At 42.2% G+C, this 15337-nt stretch overlaps 1 protein-coding gene across 1 annotated transcript in view; it reads right to left on the reverse strand.

Moving 5' to 3' along the window:
- DOCK2 (dedicator of cytokinesis 2) overlaps positions 1 to 15337 on the reverse strand; it is a 467146-nt gene that overhangs the window by 412416 nt on the left and 39393 nt on the right. Inside the window, exons 7-9 of the mRNA XM_010854580.1 lie at positions 13796 to 13931; positions 11658 to 11812; positions 5370 to 5451 (exon numbers count right to left, since the gene is read on the reverse strand). Of these exons, the coding sequence (XP_010852882.1) occupies positions 5370 to 5451; positions 11658 to 11812; positions 13796 to 13931 (373 nt within the window). The remainder of the gene's footprint in view (positions 1 to 5369; positions 5452 to 11657; positions 11813 to 13795; positions 13932 to 15337) is intronic.

Below are 15337 nucleotides of genomic sequence, written 5' to 3' on the forward strand. Positions count from 1 at the left end.
TGTGATTGGTAACAGAAGTCAAGTCCAATGCTGCAAAGAGCAATACTGCATAGGAACCTGGAATGTTAGGTCCATGAATCAAGGCAAATTGGAAGTGGTCAAACAGGAGATGGCAAGAGTGAAAATAGACATTTTAGGAATCAGCCAACTAAAATGGACTGGAATGGGTGAATTTAACTCAGATGACCATTATATCTACTACAGGGAGCAAGAATCCTTTAGAAGAAATGGAGTAGCCATCATAGTCAACAAAAGACTCCGAAATCCAGTACTTGGATACAATCTCAAAAACGACAGAATGATCTCTGTTCATTTCCAAGGCAAACCATTTAGTATCACAGTAATACAAGTCTATTCCCCAGCCAGTAATGCTGAAGAAGCTGAAGTTGAATGGTTCTATGAAGACCTACAAGACCTTCTAGAACTCACACCCAAAAAAGATGTCCTTTTCATTATAGGGGACTGAAATGCAAAAGTAGAAAGTCAAGAAATACCTGGAGTAACAGGCAAATTTGGCTTTAAAGTACAGAATGAAGCAGGGCAAAGTCTAATAGAGTTCTGCCCAGAGAACGCACTGGTTACAGCAAACACCCTCTTCCAACAACACAAGAGAAGACTCTACACATGGACATCACCAGACGGTCAACACCCAAATCAGACTGAATATATTCTTTGCAGCCAAAGATGGAGAAGCTCTATACAGTCAGCAAAAACAAGATCAGGAGCTGACTGTGGCTCAGATCATGAACACCTTATTGCCAAATTCAGACTGAAATTGAATAAAGTAGGGAAAACCACTAAACCATTCAGGTATGACCTAAATGAAATCCCTTTCGATGATACAGTGGAAGTGACAAATAGATTCAAGAGATTAAATCTGATAGACAGAGTGACTTATGAACTATGGACGAAGGTTCGTGACATTGTACAGGAGGCAGTGATCAAGACCATCCCCAATAAAAAAATGCAAAAGGGCAAAACGGTTGTCTGAGGAAGCCTTACAGATAGCTGAGAAAAGAAGAAAAGCAAAAGGCAAAGGAGAAAAGGAAAGATATACCCATTTGAATGCAGAGTTCCAAAGAATAGCAAGGAGAGATAAGAAAGCCTTCCTCAGTGATCAATTCAAAGAAATAGAGGAAAACAACAGAATGGGAAAGACTAGAGATCTCTTCAAGAAAATTAGAGATACCAAGGTAACTTTTCATGCAAAGATGGGTACAATAAAGGACCTAACAGAAGCAGAAGATATGAAGAAGAGGTGGCAAGAAAACACAGAAGAACTATACAAAAAAAGACCTTCTGACCCAGATAATCATGATGGTATGATCACTAACCTAGAGCCAGACATCTTGGAATGCAAAGTCAAGTGGGCCTTAGGAATCATCACTACGAACAAAGCTAGTGGAGATGACGGAATTCCAGTTGAGCTATTTCAAATCCTAAAAGATGATGCTGTGAAAGTGCTGCACTCAATATGCCAGCAAATTTGGAAAACTCAGCAGTAGCCACAGGATTGCAAAAGGACAATGTTCATCCCAACCCCAAAGAAAGGCAATGCCAAAGAAAGTTCAAACTACCACACAATTGCACTCATCTCAAACACTAGTAAAGTAATGCTCAAAATTTTCCAAGCCAGGCTTCAACAGTATGTGAACCATGAGCTTTCAGATGTTCCAGGTGGATTTAGAAAAGGCAGAGGAACCAGAGATCAAATTGCCAACATCCACTGGATCATAGAAAAAGCAAGAGAATTCCAGAAAAACATCTACTGCTTTATTGACTATGCCAAAGTCTTTGACTGTGTGGGTCACAACAAACTGTGGAGAATTCTTCAAGAGATGGGAATACCAGACCACCTGAACTACCTCCTGAAAAATCTGTGTACAGGTTAAGAAGCAACACTTAGAACTGGACATGGAACAACAGACTGGTTCCAAACCAGGAAAGGAGTATGTCAAGGCTGTATATTGTCAACCCTGCTTATTTAACTTATATGCAGAGTACATCATGAGAAATGCTGGGCTAGAAGAAGCACAAGCTGGAATCAAGATTCCCGGGAGAAATATCAATAACCTCAGATATGCAGATGACACCACCCTTATGGCAGAAAGTGAAGAAGAACTAAAGAGCCTCTTGATGAAAGTGAAAGAGGAGAGTGAAAAAGCCGGCTTAAAGCTCAACATTCAGAAAACGAAGATCATGGCATCTGGTCCCATCACTTCATGGCAAATAGATGGGGAAACAGTGACAGACTTTATTTTTGGGCTCCAAAATCACGGCAAATGGTAGCTGCAGCCATGAAATTAAAAGATACTTGCTCCTTGCAAGAAAAGTTGTGATCAACCTAGACAGCATATTGAAAAGCAGAGACATTACTTTGCCAACAAAGGTCCATCTAGTCAAAGCTATGGTTTTTCCAGTAGTTATGTATGCATGTGAGAGTTGGACTATAAAGAAAGCCGAGCACTGAAGAACTGATGCTTTTGAACTGTGGTGTTGGAGGAGACTGTTGAGAATCCCTTGGACTGCAAGGAGACCCAAGCAGTCCATCCTAAAGGAAACCAGTCCTGCATATTCACTGGAAAGACTGATGCTGAAGCTGCAACTCCAATATTTTGGTCACCTGATGTGAAGAACTGACTCATTTGAAAAGAGCCTGATGCTGGAAAAATTTGAGGGTGAGATGAGAAGGGGACGACAGAGGGTGAGACGGTTGGATGGTATCATCGACTCAATGAACATGAGTTTGAGTAAACTCAGGGATGGACAAGGAAGCCTGGCATGCTGCAGTCCATGGGATCTCAAAGAGTTGGAAACGACTGACCGACTGAACAAACTGACTGAAGCCACACCATCTGTGGTACTTTGTAACAGTAGCCCTAGAAAATTAATACACTAGGTAATCATATAAGTCTCCTAGGTAGGCTCCCTTTTTACCCCTTTTCTGTGAGAAAAAATTTCACTTGTTCAAAAGAAGAATCAGATCTTTAAGAGCTGTCTCATCAAAGACCCTTGGTATTGGGAATCTTACTGCTATAAAAACAAGTAAAAATGCCTGAACACAAGTCATCCCTGGAGGGTGTAAAAGCAAGCAGGTTCACAAGTAGGCTTCAACCTCTGCTGTCTGCCAAACACTTTTACTTCGGCCTCACAAATCTCAGACATTTGGGGAAACTGAGGCAGGACAAGAACCCGTCAGACACATGCTACCTGATTTAGTAATTCGTTCTTGCTCCTTTAGGGCTTCCCTGGTGGCTCAGACAGTAAAGAATTCGCCTGCAGTGCAGGAGACCTCAGTTCAATCCCTGGGTTGGGAAGATCCCCTGGAGAAGGGAATGGCTACCCACTGCAGTATTCTTGCCTGGAGCATCCCATGGACAGAGGCGCCTGGTCAGATACGACTGAGCAACTGACACACTAGTGCTCATATTACCATTCAGTGTTGTCCTGCGTGTGTTAGCAGCAACCCCTCAGCTGGGGAAAATCTGAGGAACCTTGTGTATAGGCTCCTTTCCTCTTATAGAACCAGAAGGTGAATGCTCAGGAAGCAGATGGAAGGGAAATCCAGCATTTGCCCACCCCATGTGCCAGTTCCTCGGGCTCTACCCCCAAAGAAGAAACTAGGAAGAGCTGACATCCAGAGACAAGAGAAATGAGGCCACCAAGGCACATGCCTGCCAAGTCATATCTCATCCCTAACTTAAACATCATCTCAATTTCCAGCTGGACATAATTCCCAGTCAAACGCCATCACATCAGCCAGCTTTAATTATCTGCATTGCATGGATGGCCTCCTGACATGTCTCTTGTTTATTTACTCATTGAATCACTGTCTGAACCTCCCCATCACACCCGGAGCCAGGAGCCACCAGTTCACCTGGTGCCGCATCCTCAGCACCCAGCTCAGAGCTTACAAAGTGTAGGTGCTCACTGGTAGCACTTGAATCAACAGAAGAAGCTAGAGCGCCATGACCTTTCCTGCCCTGAAATGAAGACTCCCATCATTTCAAGAGAGCGAAGTGTCAGCAGTTAAGCCAGTCAACCAAGGTTCTCAAGTTCATCTGCTGTGGGAAGAAGAGGTAGAGGCACAGGCAGAATTCCACTAAGGCAGGATCACGTCTCATTACTACTGAATGACACAAACTTACCAATGCCCTTTCCTGCATGTTTGCATCATGAATTGGTTCTCTGCAAAATGAACCACTGATTGATTCCCTGTCTCTCTCCCTCTTGTGAAACATCTGTCTCCTGGTTTAATCAGGAAGCTCCATGGGATTCTCCTATTTATCAAGAAAATAAATAGGTTCCTCCTTCTAACTAATAATAGATAAAGAGCACTGAGGCACATTTATATATGCCAAGAAAACTTTTGTGTAAGCAATTAGGATCTATGATCTTATTCCAGGCCTCTGGCCCATTTTTCAGGAACTAACAAACAAAATAAATCAGCTGTGCTCCAATCTAATTGCAACACAACATAAGACATAGAACTTAATGGGCTGTAAATGGAAAATTATTGTGGAGCAAGGTAGGTTAATCTAGCATGTTGGTCACTCCTGGATCAAACCCACGGGTTTGATCCATGCCCAGATCTCTCCCCAGCTCCTCCTCTGAAATCTCCCTTTTTCACATGCAACACAGTGAAAAATCTCATAAATTCTCTTCTCCCCAAAGACACTTGCAGAAAACACCAATATTCTTGGTTATTTTAAGATCATACTCTGAACACACCTTGGTGGAAATAGGGAAAGAGTGGGTTTCTGCAGGAAATAACCCTTATCTCCTTCTTTCCAGTATTTCTCCCTTTTAGAACTAAAAGGCCAAGTCACTCTCGAGATAAATCATCCAAATAACAACTGATTTCAATATTTCTACTTATGTGTTCCCTGGTGAGTATTGGTATTTAAAAGGATGATCCCAGGGAACCGTAAGAGCCTTAGTCATCTATGACTTAATTGTGTTCAGAATATCCAATTTACCAAGGCAGTCAATGTTCTAGAAAGGCCCTTATTAATATCAAGTATTTTGTAAAGGTTTTTTAGAGGGTCTGAACAGAAAGCAGGAACTCATGTTAACTGTGAATCAATCTGAATCTGCTGTATCTAGTTCACCTAAACATTATTGCTGGAAGAGGTGTATGCTTGTTTACACGTGCTCTTCACTGCGTGCACACAGGTGAAAAGGAGAGAGGCAGTGAAGAAGAGGGAGCCAGGAGGAGATCCACCTTCCCAAGTTTCCTCTTTGCAGAGACCCCAGAACACAGCTCTGCACCAAGGCCACGCTTCCTGCTGACCACTGACCAGCCCCGTTTCCAAGACTCTGGGCTGGTAAGTGCGGGATGTGGCACCCAGAGGACTGCACACACCTACCGTGAAGACCACCTTCAGGTTATTGAGCATCTCGATCTCCTTCGGGAAGCCCCTGCTGCCCCATCGCACCAGGTAGTTCTCACTGTGGGAAGAGAAGCGCAGCCTGTTACCGTCAGGGGTCTCAACAGTCATGCGGTAAAGATACCCACTGAGCCTCTGCTGTGGGCCCGACACCATGCTGCTTGCTGGGGACACGGGAGCATCTGAGACAGACTCTCCCTGTCTGTCCCTTCCTCCAGGAGATCACAGTGCCATCAGAGAGGCAGACGTGAGACCAGCCAGACCATGGAATTACTAACATATGTGTGTTCACAACCTCTTTCCCCCTCCTATCCAGCAAGCAAATTCTAACTCAGCTGCCTAGTGTTTTTGAAGAGCAGCAGTTTTCTATGTAGAGGTGATAAAGAGTGGCAGAGGGAAAGGATCCTTTCCTCTCAAGGGAAAGGATTTTTATGTGTTTCGTTGGACATTAAGAATATATTGATGTGCAGCCACTGTGGCAGGTCCTTAAAAAGTTAAACATAGAATTGTCATGTGACCCAGCGATTCTACTCCTAGGTCTCTACCTAGGAGAAATAAAGACATATATTCATACAAAAACTTATACATGGATGTTCATAACAGAGTTATTCATAATGGATGTTCGTAACAGAGTTATTCATAATAGCCAAAAAGTGGAAACAACCTAAATGTATATCAGCTGATGAATGGATTAAAAAAATGTGGTATATCCATTCAACAGAATCTCACTAAGCCATAAAAGGCAATATAGTACTGATTGACAATTGCTATAACATGGATGAATCTCTAACATATTAAGTGAAAGAATACAGACACAAAAGGCCACATATTATATGATTCCATTTATATTAAATGTCCAGAATAGGCAGGTCCGTTGAGACAGAAAGTTGATTAGTGGTTGTCAGTGGGGTTAAGAACAAGGGAATTGGGAGTGACTGCTAATGGGTACGAGTCTTACTATTGGGGTGATGGAAATGCTCTAACATTACATAGTAGGGATGGTTGAACAAAATTAAAAATATACTAAAACCATTGAGTTGTATGTTAAAAAGTGGCAAAGTTTCTGTTATGTGAATTATGTCAATAGTAATAATAAAAAAGAAAAAAAATCATTAAAAAACAAACAAAAATAATATATTAAGAATATATTAAAATTCCCTGGCAGTCTAGTGGTTAGCACTCCATGCTCTCACTGTTGAGGACCTGGGTTTAATCCCTGGTTGGGGAACTAAGATCCCACAAACCATACAGCACAGCCCCCCCAAAAAGAATGTATTTGCTCTTCCCACCTTATTCCCTTTTCAAGACTTGAGTAAAGATTTGAATGATTTTAAGTAATCCATTGAACCCACTGGATGTAGGACCATCTCCTTGAATGAATGTCACACTGTGATGGGCCATAGAGGGCCTTAGCCAGTATTTAATATACACTTAAGTAATGATTTACATGCAGTCATGACAACTATATATATATATATATGCAATCATGCTATAAAGGAAACGTTCAGGATGTTGTGAGGATGTACATCAGAAGAACCAGCCCTAGTCTGGGTAGTTAGGGGGGTCTTTGCTGAGGATATGACATGTAAATAAAGTTGGCCAGGCAAAGAGAGTGGGAAAAAGAAATGGTTCGGGCAAAGCAACAACGTGTGCAAAGGCCCTGAGACAGGATGGAGCTTATGCATCTAAAAAGCAGATCCAAGGGAAAAGTTGCCAGAGAAAAATTAGAAGGATAGGCCAGACCATGTAGGCCACACAGGATGTAAAGATTTTGGCTTGATTCTTACAGTAGGGAGCACCCACTGACAGTTCGTATGAAGAGCAGTCACACAGTTCTGACAGCTGATCATTCATCAACTCATAGCTTCTAGCAGCAGTACACTGTACACACAGCCCTGCCTGGCTCAGGCTAGTCAGTCCAGCTGCATCAGCAAGGTCAGGAAATCTAGCACTGCTTTTTTTTTTATTTATTTTTATTGGAGTATGTTTGCTTTACAATGTTGTGCTAGTTTCTACTATACAGAAAATCAATCATCTACATGTATACATATTTCTCCTCCCTTTTGGATTTCCTTCCCATTCAGGTCACCACAGCGCATTAAGTATTGATTACTGATTAGAGTTCCCTGTGCTATACAATAGGTTCTCATTCGTTATCTATTTTAGACACAGTATCAATAGTATATATATGTCAATCCCAATCTCCCAATTTCTCCCACCCCTCCATTTACCCCGGTATCCATACTGTGGTTCTCTACGTCTGTCTCTATCTCTGCTTTGCAAATCCAATCACCTATACTATTTTTCTAGTACTTCTTTAACTTAGAAGATTAGTATAATTAGGCTGCAGTCCATGGGGTTGTGAAGAGTTGGAAACGACTGAGAGACTTCACTTTCACTTTTCACTTTCACACATTGGAGAAGGAAATGGCAACCCACTCCAGTGTTCTTGCCTTGAGAATCCCAGGGACGGGGGAGCCTGGTGGGATTCTGTCTATGGGGTCGCACAGAGTCGGACACGACTGAAGCGACTTAGCAGCAGCAGCAGCAGCAAGGAAATAACAGCTACCCAGCTTCAGACTGACACGGGGAGTGCTTCCCAGTTCCCCAGCCCCTTCCCTGTATTGTGCCTGCCCTCTTCTTTCTTTGTTTTCTACTCTTTTTTTCCTTCATTCTTTGGTAGAGGGTGGGCTCTACCCCCTCGTGTCCCTCCTCCTCATCCCTCCCTCTCCTGAGGGCTCCTCTGTGTCTCCAGCTCTCTCAGAGGCATCACTCAGGCATGCCCCGTCGAGCACATCATTTGATGTGGCACATCAGGGAACAGAGCTGCCATCTCACTGATCCATTGCTTCCCTCCCCAGAGCTGGTTCAGGCCATCCATCACTTCAATGAGCCAGTAGGCCAGGCACCCTTGTCAATTCAGCTATGAGGAATCCTTGTGTTTTTCGAGAGGCGAGGAGCACTTTCATGATCTTTGTCACAGGTGTCTTGGGAGCAGCTGGCAGGGAATAGCAAGGAGCCTGTGACATGCCCAGCGTCTCACGGTGGGCGCTAAGGAAGCAGGACGCTTGCTCGGTGTCTGCTGAGGCCTAGCCAGAGGAGCTGGACTGATTCTTTAAATTAGGGATTTAAGTTTGCTATAAAAAATAGTTTTCCACCATACAGTGCTACGGAGAAGGCAATGGCACCCCACTCTAGTACTCTTGCCTGGAAAATCCCATGGATGGAGGAGCCTGGTAGGCTGTAGTCCATGGGGTCGCTAGGAGTCGGACACGACTGAGCAACTTCACTTTCACTTTTTACTTTCATGCATTTGAGAAGGAAAAGGCAACCCACTCCAGTGTTCTTGCCTGGAGAATTCCAGGGACAGGGGAGCCTGGTGGGCTACTGTCTCTGGGGTCGCACAGAGTAGGACACGACTGAAGCGACTTAGCAGCAGCAGCAGCAGCATACAGTGCTAAGACCCTGGTGAGACCCACTGAGGATATCTGATACAACTCTTTCCTTGGTGACAGACTAAATTGGAAACTAGCTTATCTTTGGAGTCAGACAGACCTGGGTAGAAATCTCACCTCTGCCATTTTATAAATACATGTGATCTTGAGCAAGTCATTTGACCTCTCTGAGCCTCATTGTCTCATCCAAACCACCTGGAGTAATGATTATATGGGATCATATACAGACCTCAGTTTAATCTTTTTAGATAGTCAATCTATGTTTCATAATTGTCTCCAGGAGGGCCATTATTTTCTAAAATGAATTTTGTAAAGTTACTAGGAACTGTATGGGGCTTCCCAGGTGGCTCGGTGGTAAAGAATCCGCCTTCCAAGCAGAAGACACAGGGAAGATCCCCTGGAGGATCTTCCTGGAGAAGGGTTGGGAAGATCCTCTGGAGAAGGAAATGGCAATGCACTTAACTCTTGCCTGGGAAATCCTATGGACAGAGGAGCCTGGCAGGGTATAGCTCATGGGGTCACAAAGAGTCAGACATGACTTAGAAATTTCATCAACACAATCAAGGTAAGAAGATATCACATTCTCAATTGCAGTAGACGGCTCAGGCTCCAGCTGCAATCTGTTGCACTAACTGGGATCTCGAATATGGGACCAGGTGTTGGCTCACAACCCCACTGGAGGGCACAGACAGTGGTCACCTGAGAGGAAGGATGGACTGAGCCACAAGTGGAGGCCAAGGCTGGCAGTGGTGGCCAGAGATACATCAAAGTCTTTTCTCAGGAGATTCCCAACACTGTTTTGCCTTCCTTGAAATGAGGTGCCCAGAAGTTCCTGTACCTTTTCCATTCCCAAGAACAGTTAATTGAGGTGATTACAATAACAGCCACTTGGAGCACCATGTGACAGGCCCTGTGCCTCGTGCACTTTTTCTTATTAAAAACCTGTGACCCTGTGAGGTTGGCACGTGCATTTTGCAAATGGGACACTCTGGCTTAAGAAAGATTAACAGCTTGCCCAAGACTAAGAAGGAATAAATGGTGGGGCCACAACGTGAACCTGCCTAGATCCTAGATTACAGAGCCCACACTCCCAGCCTGTCACTGCCACTGAGGACACAGCATTTTCACCATTCATTTCTTAACTCTCTTTTTTAAAAATATATTTTTATTCTATCCAGTGCTATCTGTTTGAATCTTATTATTTCCGTTGTTTTCCATTAATCAAAAATTGCTTACAAAACCCTATTGTGTGATGTGGATAAACCTAGTCTGTCATACAGAGTGAAGTCAGTCAGAAACAGGAAAACAAATACTGTATAGTTAACAGGTGGACTGGTTCAAATTGGAAAAGGAGTACATCAAGGCTGTATACTGTCACTCTGCTTATTTAACTTATACACAGAGTACATTATGCAAAATGCGAAGCTGGACGAATCATTAGCTGGAATCAATATTGCCAGAAGAAATATCAACAGCCTCAGATATGCAGATGATACCACCCTCATGGAAAAAAGGGAAGAGGAACTAAAGAGCCTCTTGATGAAGGTGAAAGAGGAGAGTGAAAAAGCTGACTTAAAACTCAACATTCAAAAAACTAAGATCATGGTATCCAGTCCCATCTCTTCATGGCAAATAGATGGGGAAACAATGGCAGACAGTATTTTCGTGGGCTCCAAAATCACTGTGGACAGTGCCTGTAGCCCTGAAATTAAAAGACGCTTGTTCCTTGGAACAAAAGCTATGACAAACTTAGGGTATTAAAACCAGAGACATTACTTTGTTAACAAATGTCCTTATGGTCAAAGTTATGATTTTTCCAGTAGCTATGTACAGATGTGAGAGGTGGACTGAGAGCTGAAGAATTTATGCTTTCAAAATGTGGTGCTAGAGAAGACTCCTGAGTCCCAAAGGAAACCAATCCTGAATATTCACTGGAAGGGCTGATGTGGAAGCTGAAGCTCCAATATTTTAGTCACCTGATGTGAAGAGCTGACTCACTGGAAAAGACCCGGATGCTGGGGAAGATTGAAGGCAGAAGGAGAAGGGGATGACAGAGGATGAGATGGCTGGAGGGCATCACCTACTCAATGTACATGAGCTTGAGTAAACTCTGGGAGAAGGAGAGGGAAGCCTGGGTGCTGAGTTCTGGGGTCACAAAGAGTCAGACATGACAGCGTTGAAGAACAACACATATATATGGAATGTAGAAAAATGGTACTGAGGAACTTATTTGTGGAGCAGGAACAGAGACGCAGATGCAGGAACAGAGACGCAGATGCAGAGAATGGACGGAGCAGGGGAAGGAGAGGATGGGACATACTGAGATGGTACCACTGACATATAAACACTAACGTGTGTAAAACAGATAGCTAGTGGGAAGTGGCTGCATAGCACAGGAACTTAGCTCAGTGCCCTGTGATGACCTGGAGAGGTGGGATTGGTGGGACAGGTGGGAGGGAGGGGTATATGTACACATACAGCAGATACACAATATATCTGCTGATACAGCAGAAGCTAATACAGCACTGTAAAGCAATTATACTTCAATTAAAAATACACATATGTTTTTTTTTTAATTTAAAAACCCTACTATGTAACCATAACTCTACTTTTAGAAAAAATGCCATGGTAAGTAATATTTCCACCTGACTCCCACATCCTAAAAAAAGTTATGTCCACATTCTCAGTTAGGCTGTTTTTCTACTGGCTGGGAATTTCTCCACAAGTAACGGTGGAAGGAAAAGATGCTCGGAGCTCTGCCAACCCCCACCTCCCAAATGCATAGAAGTCAGGCAATACCGAACATACTTACCTTATGACCATTTGCTTGTTGGGGTCATAGAGAGACATGAAGAGCTCAGCATCTTCCCCGATTCTGCACACAAAGTTTCTCACAAAGACATAGAGACTATGGGTAGGGGATGAGGAAATCCGGGAATACATTCCATAATCAGGCTGATCTTTTGACTGAGAGGTGGAAGGGAAAAGAGAGGAAAAGAGAAAATTAGCCCCGCACCACTTCGGACAATTGAGAACTATGTAGGTTTTGAGCCTAAAGATTTCAACATTATGTTCAGGCCTGCCACCAAAAGCATCTTTTGTCTGAGTCAAGTCACTCTGACTGTCTTGATCTTGATCTTGGGGAATATCGCAAACAATCTAGCCTTTCTCATAAAATTTAGTGTCATAAAAAGCACAAACTATATAAAAGAAAAAAGTGCTTAAACAGACTTTATCAAAACTAAATATTTTGCTCATTGAAAGATACATTTCTCCCAGGTAAGCACTGGGAGAAAATATATTTGCAAAACATACATCTGATAAAAAATTTTCATCTGGAATATACAAAGAATTCCTACAACTCAATGATAAGAAAACCAACCCAATGAAAATGGGCAAGGTATTTGAACAAACACTTCACAAAAAAAGATACAAATGGTAAAGGCCAGTAAGCACATGAAAATTACTAACCATTCAGGGACATTCGAAACAGCAGTTAGGTACCCCTACACAACCACTAGACTGACTGAAGTTAAAAGACTGACAATATCAAGTGTTAAGAATGCAGAGAAGCTGGCACTCATGTGTTGCTGATGGGAACCCAAGACTGTGCAGCCCTTTTGGGAAATACTATGGCAGTACCTTAAGAGCTTAAACATACTCTTATCATACAGTCCAACAACTATTACCCAAAAAGAATAAAAACATTTGCCCACACAAAACTTTGTATGTAAATGTTCATAGCGTTATTAGTTATAATAGCCCTGAATTAGAAGCAACCCATATATTTAACAACTGATATATGATATATACCCTTGGTCAATGGTATAGCAACTGAGCAATGAAAAGGAAAAAACACTAATATGCACAACAACATTAACCTCAAAAACATCATGCTGAATAAAAGAAGTCAAACACCAAAACCATATGATTCCTTTCATATTAAATTCTAGAAAAGACAGTATAGTCATGAAGAGGGTTGCTCAAGACTTGGGGTTGGAGAGGGGGGTTGAACTGCAAAGAAACTCAAAGAAACTTTTAAGATGTTGGAACTATTCTATACCTTGATTGTTGTAGAGTTTGTCCAACACTATATATTAATAAGATTCACTAGATTGCAATTTTAAATGAATTAATTTTATTGTATGAAAATTACATCTCAGTAAAGTAAAAATAAAATTTCTTTCAAATAAGGCACAGTGGTAAAATACTTAAAAAAATATAAATCAGATTAGGTTAACCTTGTAAAGATTATGTTTCCTTGGAATCTTCTGTTGGCTTCCTACCACAGTTGGAATAACATCTTCCACAGTTGGAATGACATCTTATTCTTCCCCATGACTCTTAGGTCCTGTGAGAGCCAACTCCTGCTACCTGCCTCTCCAAAGTATTGCCTAAACTCTTTCACTGCTCTTTAGCCCCCATCCATACTGGCCTTTCTACTCCTTGAAGATTCAGAGCTCAGTCCTACCTCAGGGCCTTTGCCCATGCCAACCTCCCCCACCACCGCACTGCACATCTTATCCCCAAATCTTCCTAGGCCTGTTGCCTTCACATTATACAAGTGTCATCTCAGATGTCCCTCCTGGGAGAGGTCTTTCCTGATGGTACCTTTAAAAATAGCTCCTGATTCACTCTGTTTCACATAACCCTAATTGATTGCCTTTTAGAAATTCATCCCCATCTGGAATTATTTACTCAATTACTTTTTTTTTACATTTCTTCTTTTTTCCTCTCTGGAATAGAAAATCCTGGCATTAAACCTCTCATGGGCTGAATCAAGATCCGAGTATAAACCACAATAAAATGCATGTTGTTACTGATCATCTCAGGTCATAGGGCAGATATCCCTTTGAATAATATACAGTCTGGTTAATTAGGTTATTTTAAGCTTATGGTGTGCTAAAACCTGCTTCCTTTGGCCAACAAAGTCTGTTTCACAAAGCTCACCATCTCTTCTTTAATACGCTCTGTGATTTTATCAGTCGCTTCTTCATGTGCATGGAACAAGCTGATGACACTGGTATTATCAGGGTCCAGGATATTTCCGTCTTCATCTCTGACAATCAGATCAAGCTCAAGGATTCTGAAAAGCAAGAATGTGAGACGAGGATAAATCAAGGGAGACGGAAGCCTACAGAACACTGGTGAGAAGTTTCTACCAGAAAGTTCACATGATCTCTGAGAGTCATAGGCTCCCTTAGAACAGCTCTACACAGATAGCTTTGCACGCAGATGGGAGGCACAGTGATATAGATCAGCCTTTCTGGGAGGTATTGTAGCAGTGTGTATTAAAAAAAATTTAATGCATATTTCCTGTGATACTGAACCCAGAGAAACAACCATACTTGAACAAGGATGTGTGTATATCAGCAAAGTATTAAAAAATACTAAAATTAACTTAGTTAACTAGTTAACACTAAAATGTCTGTCAAAAGAGAAAATGGCTAATCTGTAATGGAATTCGTAATGAAATTCCATGTAGTAGGGCTTTAAAAATATGACACAGTTTTGATATGTGTCTTTCTTTCTTTGGCTGACCCAGGTCTTAGCACACGGGATCTTTGGTTTTCACTTTGGTATGTGGGATATTTGTTTTTATTTTTTAGTTCCAGCATTAGTTGCAACATGTGGGATCTAGTTCCCTGAGCGGGAATCGAATCTGGGATCCCTACCTCGGGAGTGCGGAGTCTTAGCCACTGGACCAACAGAGAAGTCCCTAGTTTTGATATGTTTAACTATATATATTAGTGGGGGGGAATCAAGCTTGAAAAGATGCATACAGAGCGTATTTAGTGAAAAAACAAAGCAAGGCAGGTGTGTTACGTGGGTGCATGTGCAGAGACAGATATGGACACGTGTACCAACACTACATGTGTACTACCAACATGTGTATCCGTGAGGAGAGGCAGGGCCCTGGGACTAGGACAGGTGGAGGGGTCAAGGGAGAATTTTGCCTTATCTCTATGTGTTTAATGCTTATATAATAGAACATAATGCAGTATGATATATGATACATAATGCAGGGAAGGTATTCATGTACCGTTTATTAATAATATTTTGAAAATAATTGTTGGGGGTGGGAATCTCAGATATATCTTTGTTATCCATGGCTTGCTCTTTAACTCTGTGACTTCAGGGTCACAAGATTTTCCCCTGTTTGGTATTGATTTGTTTCAACTGCAGCTGCCATTCTGATTGACATCAATGGTACTAATAACAGCAAAATACTCACACAGCACTTGCAATAAGCTGTACATTAAATTGCTCACACATATTAAGGCCTTTAACTTTAATATTAAGGCCTCCCTATGAGGGAGGTACTGTTAACACCTCCATTTTACAGATGAAGAAAAGACTGAGTATAATTTCTTCATGTCACATAGCTAGTAAAAAGTAATGTGGCGTATTTGTCTACACTCTATTTTCAGTGCAACCCCCTCCAGTGTTCTTGCCTGGAGAATCCCAGGGATGGGGGAGCCTGGTGGGCTG

The sequence above is a fragment of the Bison bison genome, unplaced genomic scaffold (assembly GCF_000754665.1).
Source record: "Bison bison bison isolate TAMUID 2011002044 unplaced genomic scaffold, Bison_UMD1.0 scf7180017864343, whole genome shotgun sequence".
Lineage (NCBI taxonomy): Eukaryota > Metazoa > Chordata > Mammalia > Artiodactyla > Bovidae > Bison > Bison bison.